The sequence below is a fragment of the Sander vitreus genome, chromosome 6 (genome assembly GCF_031162955.1).
Source record: "Sander vitreus isolate 19-12246 chromosome 6, sanVit1, whole genome shotgun sequence".
Classification (NCBI taxonomy): domain Eukaryota; kingdom Metazoa; phylum Chordata; class Actinopteri; order Perciformes; family Percidae; genus Sander; species Sander vitreus.
Genome location: NC_135860.1, coordinates 5,746,684 through 5,768,531, shown reverse-complemented (window position 1 = coordinate 5,768,531; position 21,848 = coordinate 5,746,684). Strand labels below are relative to the sequence as shown.

Here is a 21,848-nt window from a genome sequence, read left to right as displayed (position 1 = left end):
TGAATGCTTCAAACTAACTAGTTCGTACAACATGTCTTCCAATTACATCTAAAAGTGTACCTGTTCTGAAAGCCTACTGTCATAGCCTCCCCCTGACTGCCACCCTGATCTTTCTCCAAGAACTCTGTGGCTTTTGCAAGTCTTTGGAATGTCAATGCAATGAACTGTACAAACGGGGATAATGGCACACCCTCTCACACACTCTCTCCTCAAAGGCATGCATGGTGTTGCAACGTGACAAAAGTAGTTGATTGAGAAATGAAAAAAGAGAGCATCTCTCCCAAGATCAAATCTCCAGCAACACTTAAAGAACAACTTCATTGGGTTATCTTAATGCATTTTATGATGACCCTGATGAAGGCCACAAGACAATAGGCTACGCATCGGTCTAACAATAAGTTGTTCTTCATACTACAATTGTTGCTGGAGTTTTTACCTCTTCATGAAAGTTAAATCACCCTTATTCTGCTGTTAGAGTGGGTTGAATAAACATCCCTGCATTTCATTGCTGCATCGACAAAACGGTCTCATTGAAATGACTGAGTTTTTCCATACAGTGCTTTTGTTTGTCTGAACGCAGCCTTAGATGATCCGACAAGCATTTTGGTTGAAGCATACCTCATTTTTCTCATGTCTGCCAGCCATTGGCAGACCAGCTAACACAGAGTTGATATAATCAGCAGTGAGTCCATCCAACTTCTAAAGCAATTGCATTTTGTGTGCAGCAAATGTAAAATGTTTTTTTTAGGTCCAACATTCATTCTCAACAGAAGGGCAGCAGCTACAAAAAGAAAACAACATAGAACATGTGTTGGGGAATGTGCAACAAAAAGAAAAAACACACACCTTTCCTGTCAGTGGCGTTGGGGACCTGCAAGGTGTTGATGCCTTTGGCGATCTCCTGGTTGGTGGTTTCCTTGGTGACCACTGAGCCTTTGAGCTTACTCTTCGGAGCATCCAGGGCTTTTAGTTTCTTGGCGTGTTTAGTCCCCTTATAGTGGGCCAAGGCCTGGCTCTGTGAGGAGAACAAATAACAAGCTCAATTTAACGCTGGGAAAGCAGCTAAACACAAAGCCAGGATGAAATGGAATATGAAAGCCAGAAGAACACAGTCAGACTCAATGAGGCAGGCTAAACACAATTAGCAGGGGACAGGTGATATGTCTTGCAGCCCAGCATAACGTGTAAACATTTAAAGAAATGAAATATTTGCGTACAAAATGACTAATACACACAGGTAACTGGTTTTCTAAGTAATAATTATTAGTAGTATAGCTGCTCCGCAGCGATGGTCCGGCCGAGCATTTTAAGGAGGAAAAGGAAAAAGTGGTGAATGGAGAAGAGGAAGAGGAGAAAAATGTCAGCAGAAGTGCCAAACATTTTGCACACTAAATCTACAGTGATCTTCAAAAGTTGGGAATTTTTTTCCATGAACATTAAAGATTTAAAGCTTCAGTGCGTAACTTTTTGATATTAATAAACGTCACATGTTACATTCAAGCCATTGCCAAATGAGTTGCTACAAAGCTAATTAAGACTATCAGCTCCACACAACTCTCTCTGTATTTCTCAGTACGGCTATGTTCAGAAGATGGTGTCGTAGGGTGACTTTCCTGCGCAGAAGCTCGAGTGAAGATAATGACCTCTTTTGAAAAGTCCATCATGTTTTTTTAATCCTCTGTGTCCTCCTTGGCTACTAGCAACTGTGGGGAGGAGGGGTGGGGGGGGGGGCGACAGTGTTGTTGTCATTACATAGAATTCCTCATGGGGGCGACAGAAACTACGCACTATAACTTTAATTTGGAAGAAATTCCAGGATTTGTTTACACTACTGTATGCAGTAAAATGTTTTAATGCACTGTGGGCTCAATTTTTGATTAAAAAAAAATCTGAATACTACTTTTGTGGAGAACAGTCTTGAGATGAAGTTCCCATAATTTGGTGTCAATTGAAACAAAAATGTGGGAGGCGATAGATTAAGAAGTTTTGCAGTTTTTGCAAAAAGTAGAGTGATGGACTTCAAAATTACTAGTGGGTAAATGCAGAGTACAATTCATTCTCTATTGGGGCTACAGTTTGACGTAAGCTGCGAGGTTGTAACATGTACAGTTGATTTGTTATGAATTTATAAAGTTTAGAATTTTAAATGGCTGTTGTAGCGCCACCATCAGGACAATTAGCACACAAATCGCAGTAATTAAGTTTGGCGGGACTTGTGTGCAAAGTTTGGTGAGTTTTTATGCATGGGAACATGGATTTCTTAGGAAGAAGAAGAAGAAGAAGAAGAAGAATACTGGCAAACACAATAGGGTCAACTCATCTTGGCCCCTAATACATAATGCATTTTATTTATACAGCACTTTTTACAACACTCAAAGACACTTTAGAAAATAGTTATTTTTTAAAGAAATCCACACATTAAAACCCCACAAACATTATTCAAATATTAAAAGCAGTTCTAAAAAGGTGAGTTTTGACTTGTGGTTTGAACATGAACAGATTGGTGCATTTGTGGATGTGGGGAGAGAGTTCCAGCTGTGAAGAAGGCTCTGCCTCCCCAGGTCTGGTGTTCGGCCCTGGGAAGTAGAGATGGAGACAGGTGGTTTGCCTCAAGAAGAAGGACTTTGAATTGTATCCGTTGTTGGACAGGGAGCGAGTGGAGGTTCTGGAGGACAGGGGTGATGTGATCATGGGAGTGAGAATTGGTGAGCAGAAAAGCAGCAGTGCTCTGGATGTACTCAAGTTAATTTAGGACTTTGGATGGTGTACCATAAAGAATGGTCAATCAATCAATCAAACTTTATTTATAGAGCACTTTTCATACATGTAAAATGTAGCACAAAGTTCTTTACAGTTAAAAGCAATTCCCCCCACCCCCCATCACATAAATGCATCCCCAGACACCCACAGACACACACCCACCACCAACATCCACACACACCCTCTCTCATACACACAATAAAACTAACGTGGCTGAGCACGACAAAAGCCAAGTTAAAAAGGTGGGTCTTGAGACTGCTCTTAAAAATCTGAACATTCTCTGCAGCCCTGAGGTCCTCCGGTACGCTGTTCTGTAGTACTGGAACGACGCCTCTCCGTGATTGTGTGGCCGGACTTTGGGAATAATCAAAAGGCCAGTACCGGAGGACCTCAGGGTCCGCGAAGGCTCATAGGGTAAAAGCAGGTCCGAAAGATAAGAAGGCCCAAGACCATTAAGAGATTTAAAAACCAGTAAAAGAAGAGAGAGAAAGGGGCGGACTCTGGCTATATTTTTGAGCTGATGAAAACCTATTTTAGTTGTAAAGAATGGTGTTGCAGTAGTCAATTCGGGATGTGATGAAGGCATGGGTCAAGGTTTTGGCAACAGAAAAAGAGAGTGATGGTCGAAGACGAGCGATGTTCTTTAGGTGAAAAAAAGGCAGTCCTGGTGATTTGATCGACATGGTTGGATTTTTATTTATTTCACACAAATAGCTATATATTAGTAAATGCAGCATTTTGGAATTAAAATAATTAAGTATAATTCAACGAGCTGCTTTAGAATGCATTGATCTTAAATACATATTTTCTTATATGTTTCTTTGCAAAAGCTGTCCCTTATATAATTAATTTTCCTTGTTTCCTGCGCTTTAATAGCTGTTGAGATTTCAATTGTGTATGGCTATTCATAATATAAAAGGGGTGGTAATGAAATGACCATTCAGTGTGAATATGAAGCTAATTTCTTTATTAATAAAAATAACACCTGGAAGTCAATGATTGAAAAATTAGTTTGACCCATGATGTATAATTTACGGAGTGGCTGTATGCTTTAAAGTCCAAACACATAGCACTACTAAGATTCACCTTCACAAAATATTCACCCTGGCACACAGAAGTGGGACATATGCAAAGACTTTGAGCTGTCCTTGTTTACCTCTGCACACATCCCTGCATACTTTGCCTGTGGCAGGAAGGTGGTATCAGGAGAGATGCAATTGCCTCTTGGAATAAATAAGTACACCAACCATGCATCCCCAGAAGACATTTGTAAGCATCTTTATTCATGGTCCACAGTGGGGACATTCACTAAAGACAGCTGGGACAAAGAGAACATTCCAGGTAGTTCACTGCATTACCATATGAGTAAGACATTGTCCCTGTTTCCTTTTGTTCCTCTTCAGAAATTAGCATCAATAGTTTCAGCCAGTGGTGGAACAAAATAGAAATACCACAGTCGAAGAATTCTCCATTACAAGTAAAGGCCCTGAATTCAAAATGTAACTAAAGTAAAGTATAGAAGTGTATTTAAATAATTACTCATTATGCAGAAGGGCTCATTTTAAAGTGTAATATTTTAGAATATTATATTGTGTTTTTAGCCAATTTTAGAGTTGTATACTACTGGGTAGATTAGTATTGCATCATATCATATGAGAATATCATGTGTTTTTTTAATGTAAAAAATAACCAGCAACTATAAGTGTCAGATAAATCAACACATTCTCACTCCCATAAATTGGCCAAGACAAGTAAAGATTAAATGAGGCGAAGTTCAATCATTTTGTTGGCAAAGGTTGTGAAATTGCTGAGGTGCCTTAAACGTTTTCCTTTCATTCCAAAAAACGTTTTTGGATGAGGCATCACTTTTTCAAACTGAGTGCACATCTTGTTCTGGCACAAAACGATTCATTTTAACCCACATTCATCACTCTTCAGGTACTAGACACAACTTTTTTTAATTTATTTTTGTCATGAGACTCAGGTGATATGGATGGGTGTTTAATGTGACTACGCCAATAATGCATCTTTCATTAGAGCAATGATGCGGAAGAATTGCCTGAATTCCAAGTCTGACACATGCATGATTAAAACTAGGGAAAAAATCATTTGTTTTCCCTCCAGGTGCTCTGTGACAGGGGGAAAAGACGGGGGGGGGGGGTTGTTCTAGGATTTAGAGAGGCTGTCTGGAAACCAAAAGGTTACAGTTTAAATCCCCAGACATGCGGCCATTAGCTGTTTTGGCGCTGTAAAACGTGGGGTATACTCGCCACAGCCGAGCTGTCGAGCGCCAGTGTGACGTCATGGGAGCGCTGTAACTGTTTGCAGTCTTCTCCTGAACAGAGGTGGCGCTAATGAGGAAAGGATACCGACTTTGCTATTTCAACGGACATGAAGAAGAAGAAAAAGCAGAACTGGCAGCAGCATTGACGTCAATGCTTCGATTTGATTCGATGACCTACTTGGTCGGATCAAGCCTTTCATTCGCCATAAAAGAACTCATCTTAACCCAGTAAGTTTACAAGAGACTTGCAGGCACTCTGAGAGTCCTGGCATCCGGTTGCTCTCGAGCTCGTTCAGGCTTCCTGTTTCCGCTTTGTCGCGCGCCGCTGAAAAAAATAGAGTGGTGCGCACTCAAAATCCTGGCGCGCCAGCGAGATCTACGTCATTTTGACGTCGCATTGGTGCGCGCGAGCTCGGCTGCGGCGACTGTAAAACAGCCTTTAGTCAACCCGAACTCCTTTAAAGGCCCGGAAAACAAATGTGCTTAACCAGCTTCTTACTATGAACGATAGGGTCCAATCCGAACACAAACTGTTCTGCGAAACATAAAACTGTGTCCTGAGTTTTGAGCGATATTTGAGTTTTTAACTAATAATAAATAATACCTTTCCTTTATTTTTTTATTTAATCCACAATATTTAGTGTTATAGAGAAATATTCCTCAAAATTATGCATATGCCTATTTTTCAAAAAGTAAGTGATGAAGTACAACCAGCCTGTGACTGACCTAGATTCAGAGTGTTTGCCAAGGCGTGTGGAAGGACAGTGTCTTCAAGGGCAACAGAGAATGTTAATTAAAAAAATTAGTGATGCAGATGTTTGTGGTTTCCTACTTGGAGGTCCTCCTACTATCACATCACTGCTGCACACATGCAAAAACTTTCCCACCCATCCACATTCCTGTGGATAACTTAACACCCCAGCCAACGATCCCAACTCACAACAAAGAACCAGTGATCATTGTTTTAAACCAAAACCCCCGGTGTGGGAGCCTCAGTGTCAGTGGGGGAGGGGGATCAGGTAACATGGGAGACAGCCATGCCTTAGTCTGATGTGTAAGTCAAATGTGCTGTGACTAATGTCTAATCCAAATGGAAATAAACACATTTGTAAACAAAATTGCCTCTGGCACCAGGCCGCAGCCAGCACTTGGTTGATGCTGAGGCATATTTGTAGTTTCCCTCAATAAAGTTACATCCAAATCTAAGCATTCATTTCCTAAGAGTAAATGTTTGACAGTAGCCCATGAGTGCTATTAAATCCACAATCTAAACACATTCCACTACAGGTAAAAAAAATGGAAGTACCAAAGTAAAGTACAGCACTGAGTCAATGTACTTAGTTAGCACGGGTCAGGGGGTCAGACACATGTTCATAAATCATTAATCTTAATAAGTTGATTTTCCACAAACAATACAAGAGATGGTGCTTTTTCATTGTGTAAAAAAAGCATTTAATATGCAGTTTGTGGTTGCAATCTACAAAAACATACAAACCATAGGTACAAAAGAGTAGAAGCATTTAAAAAAAATATATACAACAAGGCAAAGCCCAGTAAAGATGCAATTAATACTAACATGGTGATCTGTCCTTCAATCATCACCTGGGAACCTTTGTAATAAACATTTTAAAAGATACAGTTCTTTCCATTCCTAATCTGACAGATCAGGACTAATGAGAAAACCATGCCCAAAATCATCAAGATGCCAAATCCAAACGCAATCCCCATGAGTGAGTCTGATACTCTGTCCAACCACGTCATAATGTACGTCATACACGGTGTTGAGTATATCTCACGTTTGTCCAAAACCATGCAGTTCCTGGAGGTGTCTGTGCAGTTACAAGAGTCAGGCACCACTGTTGCGTTTCCCCAATCAAGATATCCTTCAGATAAACCACAACAGAACCCGGACATTTCCAGCTTCTGAAACTCCTCCTGAACTTCCTTGGGCTGTTCGCTCAGCGGAAGCAGCTGCTCCATGTGTTCCCTCGCCAGCTCCTGGGCAGCTTCAGTTCTTGATACGGCTCCCAACACTCCCACAGCCAACAGCATGAGGAATATTGCGAGCAGGCCCAGGAAGAACAGGATCAGCAGGCAGCGGTTCTCTCGGAACGCTCCACAGCAGCCCAGGAAGCCAAAAATCAGAGTCACGGCACCGATAATTATCAGGAGGTTTAGTGCCGGCAGGAGTTCATCAGTCATCTGGTAGTCTGCTTTGTTGCACTTGATGTGTGTGGAGAAATTGAGAATAATAATTCCACCCACAAAAAATAAAAAGTTGAAGGTGACGAGAAGGTATTTGATCACCTTGCTGACCGTCATTGTTCAACCCCAACGTCAATCCAAAAGCCAAATGAGAATGTCCCCACCACTGGGTGCTACTGGGAAACTTTTGACCCTTGTTGGAGGCGTGTTCAGTGGGGGAGGGATCACCTTGTTGAAAGCAGAGCACAATGAAAACTGGCCTGAGGGGGGTTTAAAAAGAGTTGTTGTCCCAGTTGTTAAAGCTATCCAACACACACCTCCGGATGCTCTCTACTCAAACAATGGGATGGCATGGAGGGGAAAAAAAAGATTGTACAACAAATTCATTGGAATAAAACAGGAATAGGCACCTTTCAAGACACCTGTGATCAGTGGTGGAAGAAGTACTGAATCTCAGTACTTAAGTAAAAGTACAAATAACCAGAGACATATTTACTTTAGTAAAAGTAGAAGTACCACAGTGACAACCCTACTTAAGTAAAAGTAAAAAGTACCTGATTTGAAATGTACTTTAAGTATTAAAAATAAAAGTACTTGCATAATGATGTATTCTCTTAATCTTACTTGCATATTACCATTTTAACTGGAAAAAAAAGTTGGTTAGTTCCCAAACAAGGCCTGGCTTTTAAAAAAAAGTTCCTATCCTAACCAGCATAAAACGAAAATATGTTGTTAGAATCGGAATGTGGTTGGTTTTATTCATGGATGTATTTTAAGACGGTTTTATTTCCTTTAACCATAAGCAAATAAAGTGTGTGAAGCAGCGGACATGGGGAGGCGGTTGTGAAGAGGTCCAGCCAAATAATAAGATATGAACGTGTCTAAAGCCTACTACACACCGAGCCGATAATCCGCCGTCGGACAGTCTGGCGAGGTCAGTGACTCAAGTCTGTTCGGTGTGTTCCGAGGGGCCGTCGTCCTTCATTTTGGCCAATTTGACGTGTAATCAGCGGGGCGGGGACTACCGGCAGTCGGACTCAAATGACCCATCTGATTGGCAGAGTGCTAACCCGGAAACGGAGAGCGGAATGAGCGTGACTAGAGTCTCAAAATCTGACGAAAATCTTTTAAACTGACCTTTGTCGATCTGAAATGAAGACAATATGAGATCGTATTGTGAACAAGCCGACATGACAGTCTGTCTTTGAATTTCTGGAGAAGCCAGACCCACGTGACGCGTTCGTCCAATCAGCTGGTTTTCATTTTTGGGCGACAATACAGATTAGCGCCGCCTGCTGTTATGGAGACGTATTACGTCTCGTCGCTTTGGTGTGTTCCGAGGCACTTTTTTGACCAACTCGGGGAGACTGATCAGTCCAACTGCCTTTTCTGCCGAGGGTCGGTCGTCTGGTCTGTGTGTCTGGGCCTTTACACAGTCTGGCGGAAATGTAAACTACGCTGTGTAGCGAAATAGATGGCAACTATGATTTAAAAACGGGAATAATAAAAAACAAGCATTTTCATTTTCACTTTTACCGGAGGCTGTATTACCGAGGGTCAGCAGCGCAGCACCCTGGCTCTGGAGCACCGGTGCCGACTTGGAAGCCGATGAAGGATCAGCGGTGCCCCATACATATCTATGGCAACCAAACTTCACTGGTGAGACAAACGTGTGATGGTCAGGAAGATGTTTTGGCAGGGGGAAAATCTAATCAGAAAATGTAACAAAAATGTAACGGAACATTGTAGAAATGTAGTGGAGTAGAAAGTACAGATAATTGCTGCAAAATGTAATGAAGTAAAAGTCAAAAGTATGCACTATTGATTCTACTTAAGTAAAGTACAGATACGTGTAAAAATGTACTTAAGTAAAGTAACAAAGTATTTGTACTTCGTTACATTCCACCACTGCCTGTGATAACCCTGCTGTTTGATTGTGGGATGGGGATGGGATAGTTATCAGTGCCTTCTGGTGGCACCTGGGCCCGGTGGTCAAGATTATAAATGTAGGCTCTGCTACTCATTCTCTGTATCTCTCTAACAGGCAACCCTTCTTGATTTGGTATCTTTAGTTTCATCTTGGTTCTCTTTTGCTTACTTTTATAACTTTTAAAGGCCTTGAACACCCACACAGGTGTTTCAGTTATTCTGGCTGATTAGACCTCTTCCCAGGACTCTGTGGGTGTGTATAGACTGATTGATTGAAATCTTCCTAAGCCTCCAGTTAGCTCTGTTTCACCTGTTAGGTCAAAGCACATGACACCTTTATCATTCTTATTGGTAGATGAAATTTGTGACGTAATAAATTCCCATTTAAGCTCTGGCCCACCTTCAACCTGGGCAGAGGTCTAATTGGTCAATAACTGAAAACACCTGTGTGGGTGTCCAGGGCCTTTAAGTTGCCTATGACCCAGGTTTTTTAAGGAGGTTCTTTTAGGCCACGTCCACACGTACCAAAACGATCTTTTTTTCCCCCATCTTCCCTGGCATCGTTTCACAAATGTTTGCGTTCAAACGGATACATTTGTAAATGACTCAACATGCTTCATATTCCAGGCCTATAGGTGGCGCTGTTTCTGCTACAGAAATTCACTAAACATGGAGAAGAAGAGGCAGAGCATGCGCATAAAGCATGCACGCTGTATACAAACAGACAGTAGAAGAAGAAACTAAACAGCCCTAATAGGCTCAATATCTTCTCCAGCAGGAACACAAGCATGGAGTCCGCCATTGTTGTTGTTATGAGACGTCGTCGCGGGATAAGAGGTCGAAGGCTAGAGGTCGAGGGGTGTGGCGATGACATCATCGATACGCAAGTATGCGCCTTCGCCGTCCAAACAAAGACGCAAGGGCGGCGTTTTCAAATTTTTTCACCCCTAGGACCAGGTTTAAAAAAAGTGCGTCTTCAGGCAGTGCGTTTACAGGATTCGTTTGGACGATCATCCAAAACGATGCAAAACATGCGTTTACACCAAAAAGCGTTTCCGTGTGGATGGCCCCTTAGTGTCCTTTGTGGGTCCGTTTTAACCCAAACCCTAACCCTACTGTGTGACAGAAACTGAGATTAGTGAGCCCTGATAGCTCCTGGACCATCAGAAAGTACTATCCCTGTAAAAGCGACTTTTTGGGAGCCTGGAACTAAGCAAGAGTAGAACTCTCCTGCTGTAGAGATAGGTAATGCTATAAAGTTCCTAAAATGCTTCCTGGTCTCATCGGAAAATTCCTGTGGTGGAAATGAGATTAAAAGGAGAAGCAACGTGTACAGTACATTGCTTCACGTTTATTTCAAGAAAATATCAGAAGAAAAAAAAATTCCATTTAGATTTGTAGCTTGTGAGTTACATTTGCAAAAACTTAACTCAAGGAAAAGAGATGCTGTAAATGCATCAAATGTAAACAGGTAATAAAGTGTCCTCTGCAAAGGGAGTAGATCAGACTGATCTGGTGACTTACTTGCTGTCAACAAATTACAGATTGAGTCCAGTTTATGATCTTGACTCATAAACATGACGGCATCTAGTAAAGCAGAAACATCTTAAAATCGTTTAAAACAGAGAAGCTCTTTTCTCTTTATGACCTCAGGTCATTAACTGGTTTACAAACAGATGCTCTGCTTCCCACCAGAGGAGCCTGGATCGGTATTTAGCAGAACAACACAGGCTTCCTGCTCTGCATCTTCTCTCTGTCCGAGCTGCAGTTTCACTTTATGATAAACTGTCGCTGGAGAATATTAAAACACTTCTGCCATAGCTGTGTTTCAATACACAGAAAAAGGGTATTGGAGATCGCATAGCTCAACACAGCACTACCCGTTGATTGACAGGCAAACATAGTCTATCTCTGTAATGGACAGCTGATGGACATTAAATATAGAGAGAGATAGATTTCCCCATGTAAAAATATTATAACCGCATATATTCCTAATAATCCTGAATATTCACCGACACGTTCAGTGTTAGAAATAGATTGATTGCTGGTTTAATGAAGGAGGGATGACATTGCTATTTAGAGATGCTACTGATTTGGCATCATGCTGCAGCAGCAGGGATTTTCCTTTGAAATATTTTGATTACTTTCGAAACAGTATGGAAATTAGGTGCGGGGGAACTCGAAACCCATCTGCTGGTCCATAGGTTAGATTTAACTAGCTTGTATTAATGTAATGCATTTCATTACTGTATCGTAGAGCACACATATGAGCTAATGACTGTAGAAATACTTTGTGGTGAACTCAGAGTTTGTAATACAACCTCCTTTTCCGTAATCTATTTTGCTCATATGATGTTGAAACCAAAGATAAAGAGAAGAGATCCAGGCAAGCTATCATGAACATGGGTTATAAAGAATGCTCTAGGTGCCTCCCTGAACCCCAATGTGGCATGCTAAGAAGAGGCTTTCACATTAACAGCACATTATTAGGGCCCGAGCGACGTACAAAAAAGCTCATTGGAGCCATACCCTAAACCCAAAAGGAAGTCCGCCATTTTGAATTGAAAGTTCAAAATGAGTGTGATTTTGGCCATTTCCACATGTGGTACTTTAACGAACTCCTCCTAGAGATTTCATCCGATCAACTTCAAATTTGGTCTGTGCCATCTCAAGACGTTAAAGATGAAAATGTATTAAAAGAAAAACTTTTCGTCATAGGGCATGGCCGTGGTGGGGCGGCCATTTTGTGCGTTTCGTCATCGAAACAGGAAGTGGGTGTAACTTGAGTGTACATTGTCCAGTTGGCTCGAAACTTTTTAGGATTCATAAGAGTCCAACCTTGACGACATCTACAGTCCGATATTGGCTCAAAGTCATAACGCCCTCTAGTGGCAACAGGAAGTAGGCCTAAAAGTCAAGGTGCTATACTTAACAAACTCCTCCTAGAGATTTCATCTGATGGACCTCAAATTTGGTCTGTACCATCTCAACACCTTAAAGATGAAAAGTTATTAAAAGAAAACTTTTCGTCAAACGGTGTGGGCATGGCGGCCATTTTGAGTGTTTAGCGATGAACGAGAAAGTGGCTGTAACTACAGTGTACATTGTCATATCTGCTTGAAATTTCCCACAATCAACAAGAGTCCAGGCCTGAGGACATCTACAGGCCAATATTGACTTTTGGTCATAGCGCCCCCTGCTGGCAACAGGAAATCAGCCTTATATGATAAACATCATCCGATTTACATGAAAATTATACTGTGGTCTACATGTGATACTGAGCCGCCCCCTATACTTTAACCATGCCCATTTACTCAGGCCACGCCCCCTTTCATAACATTTGAACCTTTTAAGCTAGAGTCTTGTGTGAGGTATCATTGAACTCAGCAGAGAGTAACTTTTTGATTGGTGATGGTTTGACCCACCCCCTATGCGTTAGCCACGCCCCTTTCCATAACTAATGAACCGTTTAGTGTAGAGTCTTGTGTGAGGTATCATTGAACTCAACACAGAGTTCCTTATTAATTTGTGATGGTTTGGCCCTCTCCCTATGCTTAAACCATGCCCTCTTTCATAACTGGTGACCCGTTTAAGGTAGAGTCTTATGTGAGGTATCAATGAACTCAGCAGAGACTTCCTTTTTTATTGGTAAAGGTTTGCCCCGACCCTGATGCTATGGCCACGCCCCCTTTCACCTTTAATGAACTGTATGACGTAGAGTCTTGTGTGCCGTATCATTGAACTCGGCAGGGAGCTCCCTTTTCATTGGTGACAATTTGCAGTGTCTGAGTGCCGCGCAAATGCACGGTCACAAAGAGCGGCGTCCGCCAGTAACCCCGACGCGCGCAGAGGCGTGAGGGCCTGTCCAACGCTGCTTGCAGCTTTAATTTCAGACATAAAACTGTTCAACAACTGAGAAAAGGACATTTGTACTTGACTCAATCACTTCTCTTGTTTCACCATCGTAAAGCTAACGGTGCATTATTTCAATGAGAATGGGTTTCAATAGGCAGGTCACTATAATGTATTCCATTGACATTATTAGATGTTTTATTTATTTTGTAAATGTTGTAATTGGTTATTTAAAACATAAGTACGACCATAGATACCAGGAACATTTTGAGAAACTCAGGAATTGATTGCGGAAACCTAACACCAGGTTTGAGTCCAGGACAATATATCTCTTGATATTAAACTTTTTGCAGATATATTAGTTACGGTGTATATGTAATCTGATAAGTAACAATAGGTTGCAATACAGAAATGTCAAAGATATGTTGAGGCTATTCAAACACTGAATCACTGTTACTTAGTTAGTCCACCTTCAGAGCACTGACAAGTTTATTTTTAAAATCATAGATCTATTTTTAGAATTTGACTTTTTCAACACACAAAGAATGCAGTAGCTCCCAACCCAAGGGTTGGGTCCCTCCGAAGGGTCACAAGATGAGTTTAAATTTGATGAAATGATAAACAGAAAGGGGAAAAAAATGTTCTGCTACACAGATTTCTATTTGTTATTTGGACTTTTTTTCTAATAATAAAAAAAAAAAAAAAAAAAATCATTTTGCAACAGCTGACAGATAAATATAGTGGAGTAAAAACTACAACATTTTTTATAGTTTTAGTGGATTACAAGTTAAAAGTGGCACACAAAAAATAGAAATACCTGAGTAAGTACGACACTTACAGTTACTTTCAACCACTGGTCACTGGTCAGACACATACACACCATAAATCATCAATCTCAAAAAGTTTCTTTTGAACAAAAATACAAGAATTGATCCTTTTCATTGTGTAAAAAAAGTTGAATATGCAGTTTTTGGTTGCAATCTACAGTATTAAACATACAAACACAGCCAGTTACAAAAGAATAATACTAATAGTAATAGTAATAAAATATACAATAGGGCAAAGCTCAGTAAAGATTAAATTAACACTAACATGGTGATCTGTCCTTCAATCAACACCTGTGAACCTTTGTGATAATCATTACCCATTCCTAATCTGACAGAGCAGGACTAATGAGAAAATCATGCCAAGAATTATCAAGATGCCAAATCCAAACGCAATCCCCATGAGTGAGTCTGATACTCTGTCCAACCACGTCATAATGTACGTCACACACGGTGTTGAGTATATCTCACGTTCATCCAAAACCATGCAGTTCCTGGAGGTGTCTGTGCAGTTACAAGAGTCGGGCACCATTGTTGCGTTTCCCCAATCAAGATATCCTTCAGATAAACCACAACAGAACCCGGCCCTTTCCAAATCCTGAAACTCCTCCTGAACTTCCTTGGGCTGTTCGCTCAGCGGAAGCAGCTGCTCCATGTGTTCCATTACCAGCTCCTGTGCAGCTTCAGTTCTGGTAATGGCTCCCAACGCTCCCACAGCTAACAGCATGAAGAGCATTAGAACCAGGCCCACAAAGAACAGGATCAGCAGGCAGCGGTTCTCTCGGAACGCTCCACAGCAGCCCAGGAAGCCGAAACTCAGAGTCACGGCACCGATAATTATCAGGAGGTTTAGTGCCGGCAGAAGTTCATCAGTCATCTGGTAGTCGGCTTTGTTGTGCTTCATGTGTATGGAGAAACTGAGAATAATGATTCCACCCACAAAAAACAATAAGTTGAAAGTGAAGAGAAGGTATTTGATAACATTGCTGACCGCCATCGTTCAACCCCAACGTCAATCTAAAAGCCAAATGAGAGTGTCTCCACCACTGGGTGCTACTCCTTAAATATTGGGAATGTTAACCCATGTTGGAGGCGTGTTCAGTGAAGATGGGATCACCTTGTTGAAAGCAAAGCACATTAAAAAAAATGACCTGAGGGGGTTAGTTTCCCCAGTTGTTTAAGCTATCCAGTTGCAGCACCTCCTGATGATGTTGTTGTAGAAAAACATAGTTACAGATATTTACTTAATTTACTTTAATACAAATGGTTTGTAGTCATCTCTCTTTGCATGATATATTGCTTTAAGAATGATGGGTGGGTTCCCAACTTGGTCAGAGCTGCTGCTATTTTTTAAAACTGTTCAGCTCCTATTTCGGTAGTATGAGAGGTTGTAATCTGAACCCTACAGAAGTGTTTTCCGGGGTGAATGCCAAGCCTCTGTGATTGGTGGAGGGAAGGGTGGACGACCCGTATATAAGAATCAGACCCTCGGTCCGACCATCTGTAACAGACGCCCTCCGTAGTCATGTGGCATCTTTAGTTTATCCTTGGTTCTCATTTGCTTATTTTGTACACTATACAACATGCACACACGCCACATTGTCATATATGCAAACCTTACATTACTGATCTTACTGACATTCACATCCCACTTTATGTGTTCCTTTGTTATGCTTTGCAAATTAATTACTTTTGTTAAATTAATTACTTTACTGTTTAATCCTTTAAACTTGTGCATTTCTCATATTCGACCTGGCACAAGAGCCAGGTTATGACTAAATGGGGGCTCTTTCCGGTCGAAGTTATTAAGTAACTTAATGTTTACTAAGTCTGTTATATTGAGCTCTGGTTAAGTTCTTTGATTTGTTTGGCACGTGGTTGTGTTACGCGCAGATCAGGTAATTGAGTTCTGGTGACCTGACGTGCCATAGATAAAGGACCACTGTACTTGGCCTGGAAAGGTTAATTAACCAGAGGAAGCAGATAAAGAACTTGATTGCCTGGTCTAAACTGAAGAACCTTAACCTGCTGGTTATAGCGGATCTTCATCTTTCCCTGCGCGACCCAAAGGTTTTTGCCTCACCATTTCACCTGCCCTATACAATCTCAATCTGAAGCCATTCACATAATCTATGAGGTTCTGAAGGGGGTCCTCAGGCAAACAACCATTCTTTAACACTGCAAGTGGACCATGCACCTTGTCCAAACACTAAATTGTTTGGGCTGAACTTTCCTGAACCACTTCCCGAGCTGCTAACATCAACCAGGGCAACCCATCCTCCCAGTCACCAGACAGCTCTGTACAGTAAGTGTGCAACAAGGACTTCAGTGTTTGATCAAAGCGCTCAAGTGCGACTTGAGTTTGAGCATGGAATACTGCCAATTTATTATGTTTAATGTGCAACAGTTTAAGCACTTCAGCAAACAGATGTGATGTAAAACTTTAACGTTGGTGAGACTGGAGCACTTTTGGGATGAAAAATATAGTGAACTGAGTCAACGCTCTGACCACTTGACATATTACAGTCAACAGATATGTGTGTCCAGATTTGGACTGAGGCAAAGGACCCACACAGTCCACAATTAAGTGCTCAAAGGTCCGTCCCATTACAGGGATTGGAAACAAGGGAGCTGGTTTAACAACCTGTTTAGGCTTGACAGTGCCCTGGCAGGTATGGCATGTTTTGATTAAACGTGCAACGTCTCACTTTAAATGGGCCCAGAAAATGTTTTGCACTCATATGTTTTATGGACGCCAAGATGACCTGCCATATCACCATGTGATGTCTGGAGGAGTATACTGCGACGGTAAAAGGGACATCAACCTGGAAGATCTGCTCTCCCAAAGACTCTAAACCCTGCAGCATCCATTTACGAACCAGCAACCCAAGAAAGGAAATAACACTAAGCAGCACTCCTGATCTCTGATGCTGGTGCAACTCTGTCAGCCCAGCTGGCAGCTCGGGTGACAGTGCAGTCTGGGAAAATGTCATGGGAGCCCTGTGGCCTCGCTGAGGGTGCTACCACTGACGGGGACTGCTGCCGGCTTCCCTACATTAGGCACGTTACTCAGTAAACATAATACTTTTTTTTTGCTACATGGACTACATCTTTTGTACCTTCAAATAATATTTCCAAAATCATTTCAGTGGTTCATTAACTCGTTCGAATGAGACGTAAGAATAATGGTAATGATAACAGTAATGGACAATTCCGCCTCCAACCTGTAGGGGGACCGAAGAGAAAAAGTGCTTAGACAAGTAGCTAATGCTAATGCTTGATGTTAGCTAATTCTTGGTGGGTAACATAACATTACGATATCGTTCAACATGCTCAGTTATTTTTAGTATGATTGTTTTCACCACGGTTAACAACTCTGGGCTAACCCACAAATTCATCAGTAATGTTAACTGTATAGATAGGCGACTAATCTAATGGTAATTTAGCCAGCTAGCACACCCCTGTCTGTCTGCCTCACTCTCCGGGATGAGAGCTGACAACAGCCTGGGCCCGGGGACACATCCACAGTCAGCCCCCAGCCAGCTAGCAGCCAGCCACCATCAATACAGCAATCCAAACCCGGTCAGCATTTAACTCCGGTGCTAAGGACGCTAACGGCAGTTTACTGAACCGTCGGGAAACAGACTCAGGCACCCGAGTCAGAACAGCGGCCATTCGTAACGTTACACCTCTGTTGGAAGGAGTGTGTCGCGATCCTGCCTTCTCACTCCACGACACAGGTTCGTGGATCTGAGTGTTGCGATTTCAGTTTCATATTGCATATCGTTACAGCCCTACCTCAGGTCACTAACTGGTTTACAAACAGATTTTCTTCTTCCCAATGCTTCCTGATCTGTATTTAGCAGAACAACACAGGCTTCCTGCTCTGCATCATCTCTTAGTCAGAGCTGCAGTTTCACTTTATGATAAACTGTCACTGGAGCAAATTAAGACACTCTCTTGCTGTAGCTGTGTTTCAATACAAAAAAAAAAAACTCCCTCAGGGTAGCTCAACACAGCACTACCCGTTGATTTACAGGCAAACACAGTCTATCTCTGTAATGGACAGCTGATGGACAGTAAATGTAGACCGAGATAGATTGTCCCATGTAAAACATAATAGCCTCATCCTGAGTAATTGCCGACATAGACAGTGTTAGAAATAGATTGAATACTCCTTTAATGAAGGAGGGATGACATTGCTATTTAGGGATGCTACTGATTTAGCAACATGCAGCAGCAGCAGCAGCAGCAGTGGTTCTCCTTTTAAATATTTTGATTACTTTCAAAACAGTATTAGAAGTAGAAATTAGGTGCGGGGGAAATCGAAACCCATCTGCTGGTCCATAGGTTAGATTAAGCAAGCTTGTATTAATGTAATGCATTTCATTATTGTACTGTAGAGTGCACATATGAGGTAATCACTGTAAAATACTTTCTGACGATCTTTGTAATACAACCTCCTTTTCCGTAATCTATTTTGTTGCTATGACTATGAGTCAATATTGGCATGTAGATGTCAGGCCTGGACTCTAAATAGGTATAATAAATTTGGGCCAGATTGGACAAACCACTTCCTGTTTCGTGGCGAAACTTGGACATTCAACACCTTGCCAGGGCCACACCGTTGGACAACAGCTAAAATGCTTAGCAATTTAGTGTTGCCAAGTTTTCTAAATTGTACTGAAGAATTTTGAAGTCAATCGGGTTACTTCTGTAGGAGGAGTATGGTAAAGTATAACGCCTGCAAATGGTCAAAAACTTCCAAAAAATACAAAGTTAATTCTAAATGGCTGACTTCCTGTTGGGTTAAGGGTATGGCTCCAAGAGGCTTTTTTGTAAGTATGGACATAATGTATATGCCTACCAAATGTCATACATCTAGGTAAAACCAACTGCAGGAGCTACGTTTTGTAAGTTTGTAGGGGGCGCTATTGGGCCAATTTTCCACACCTAAGCCTGGGACCCATGTAGATTTCTTCAGGCCTGGACAATCATCATGGATGAAAAGATTTGTGGCAGAGTGGACAATGTACATTTTAGTTACAACAACTTCCTCTTTCATGATATTACATTGAAGTTTGCCGTGCCGCCACGGCCACGCCCTTCAACACAAACTCTTTACAACACAGCAGCATCAAGGTATTTAGGCTTTTTTGAACACTTTTGAGTTGAATCTATTCAATCTGCTAGGAGTTACACATCAAAGTATAGTGACTGTAAATTCCTGTTGCCAGTAGGTGGCACTATGACTATGACTCAATATTGAGATGGAGATGTCTTCAGGCAGGGACTTTAATCAATCCTGTAAAGTTTGAAGCAGATTGGAAAACGTACAGTCTAGTTACAAACCACTTCCAGTTTGGCAGCGTTACATGGAAATTCTACGCCTTGCCACATCCACACCGTATGATTGCCAGACCCACACCGTATGACGCAAAATGAAAAGCTTTGCGATTTAGCTTTGCCAAGGTCTTTAGATTGTACTGACCAATTTAGAAGTCAATCGGGTTAAATCTGTAGGAGGACTTTGTTAAATTACACCGTGTGGAAATGGTCAAAATGGAAGAGTCGAAAAGAAGTATGCATTTTCAATTCAAAATGGCTGATTTCCTGTTTGATTTAGGATATGGTAGGGATACACACAGTGTTGGGGAGTAACGGAATACATGTACCGGCGTTACGTATTCAGAATATAAATTATGAGTAACTGTATTCCGTTACAGTTACAATTTAAATAGTTGGTATTTAGAATACAGTTACATTGTTGAAATCAATGGATTACATGACGATACTTCTCTGTTTCACAACTTTATTCACTCTCTGAATAAATTAAGGCAACTCCATGCATTTCCCAGAAGCCCCAATATGAAAACGAAAAAATTAGCTATTTCAGTCACAATGGAGTCGGAACCGGCACAACAGAGCCAGGGCAGGAATGCGTTTCTATCTTGGAAATTCAAACAGCATTTCACATTAAAGAAAGAACAGGGAGAATGAAATATAACTGTGCAGTGCAACCTCTGCTTGCCAGCAACCAACCTCCTTTCAGCGTCCAAATTACTCCACCTCCAACCTGAAGAGGCATCTTAAAGTAAGTTTTGTTTTTTTAATTAGCCAAGGGTAGTCGTCTAGTTTTACTGGTCACCTTGCTATTTTATAGTTGACGTGCGACTTTACATTCTCCTATGTGCTGATTTACTAGCTCCAGAGCCATTGAAAGACTGACTAGCCCCGTTTGACATGCTAGCTAACGTTAGCTAAAATTAGCTCGTGATAGCTTAGACTGCGGTTAGATTTTTGTAGTATGCAGTTCGGGACTACAAATACAACAATCTATCTGCTTGTTCAGATACACATTCAGCCAGTTGGAATAGAAGAACACACCAGAATAGGCCTGTTTAGTAAGCTGTATTGACATTATAAAATGTTGGGTTTGTTTTGTAAATGGTGTAATTGGTTATTTTACACATGAATATGACCATAGATAGGTGTAACCACCAGAAGCTACCAGGAACTTTTCGAGAAACTCAGAAATTGATTGCAGGAACCTAACAACAGGTTTGAGTCCAGACCAATGTATCTCTTGATATTAAAATAATTAAAGGTCCCATGACATGGTGCTCTTTGGATGCTTTTATATAGACCTTAGTGGTCCCCTAATACTGTATCTGAAGTCTCTTTTATATAGGCCTTAGTGGTCCCCTAATACTGTATCTGAAGTCTTTTATATAGACCTTAGTGGTCCCCTAATACTGTATCTGAAGTCTTTGTCCCGGAATTCAGCCTTGGTGCAGAATTACAGCCACTAGAGACAGTCCCACAATGAGCTTTCCTTCGTATGTTCCATTTCTGTGTCTGTAGCTATTGAGGAGGAGAGGGCGGGGGGGCAAGGTGGAGAGTGGGGGTGTGGCCTTTTCGTCAATGATTTATTCAGATGATGAGGTTGAAAAAGTCAAAAAGTCCTAATTCTTATATGACTGAATGTCTTGTAGCCTGTATGTTGTTCAAAGATGGTGTAATGGATAAGACTCCTCTGGACCTCCATATTATGTCTCCATGATGGATTTGGACTTCACAAAGCTTATAAAACCCTTACACTTGGACATTGTTTTCTTCTCACATCTTTACGTCCATCTGACAAATCAAAGCCTCAAAGTAATAGCAAAATGACAGGAAACAATGTGTGATTTTCCATCAATCTTTTGTCTGATTCACTCTCAACACCAACACCTACAGAAGAGCGAATACATGTCTGTATTTCAGCTCTTTACTGGAGCTAAATCTTTCAGTGATTTACTTATTTTCTGTTCCTTTCAGCTACAGAACAAATCTGTTGCCAATGAGGAAAAAATGAAGTCTCTTGTCATTAACCTCTAAATCAACTTTTATGTAATTTCTATTCTTATTCGTACATCCTTTTATTGTTTCATGATGTAACACAAAAGCTTATTTTACAGTTCCATCACTAATGCAATAATAGGCTAAACTGCTTGTTAATGTCAGTTGGGCTGTAGCAAAAGTGTTTAAGTCATTCACTACTTGGTAATATGTTTGCTAGAAATTATTTTCAATACTATGATTCATCTAACCTCATTTAATAATGTATTGGTCAGACTTAAATGTTATTCAAATGCCGTTCAGACTAAAGCTTAGAAAACACCTGAAAACAAGCTGAAACCTACAAAGACTGGACAAACCACACATAAAGATTGTTTTCACCAACTTAAAACTGGCTAAACAGAGAACAACACACTGAACGACTGAAGCTCTAGTGGTAGGCGATCCCGCAAATCCCACAAATTAGCACTAAACACAAAGTAGAGCTGAGGCTGATGGGAATGTCATTAGTTTTGCGTAAACCAAAGATATAGCCATATACAATTTCTGACCTGATGATGGTGCTAGAGGAAAATCCAGAGGATTAACAGTTATTACACTTCATAAGGGAAGTAAATTGTGTGCCAACCCATCCGCTACTTGTCAACACATTT

General features: G+C 41.2%; 1 protein-coding gene and 1 pseudogene across 2 annotated transcripts in view; both read right to left on the bottom strand.

The window, feature by feature from the left end:
* Window positions 1–21,848, bottom strand: part of znf385d (zinc finger protein 385D) — a 97,823-nt gene that overhangs the window by 28,011 nt on the left and 47,964 nt on the right. For both annotated transcript variants that reach the window (XM_078252200.1, XM_078252199.1), the window contains one exon: window positions 847–1,015. In XM_078252200.1, the coding sequence (XP_078108326.1) occupies window positions 847–1,015 (169 nt within the window). The remainder of the gene's footprint in view (window positions 1–846; window positions 1,016–21,848) is intronic.
* Window positions 6,526–7,366, bottom strand: LOC144518860 (tetraspanin-8 pseudogene; annotated as a pseudogene).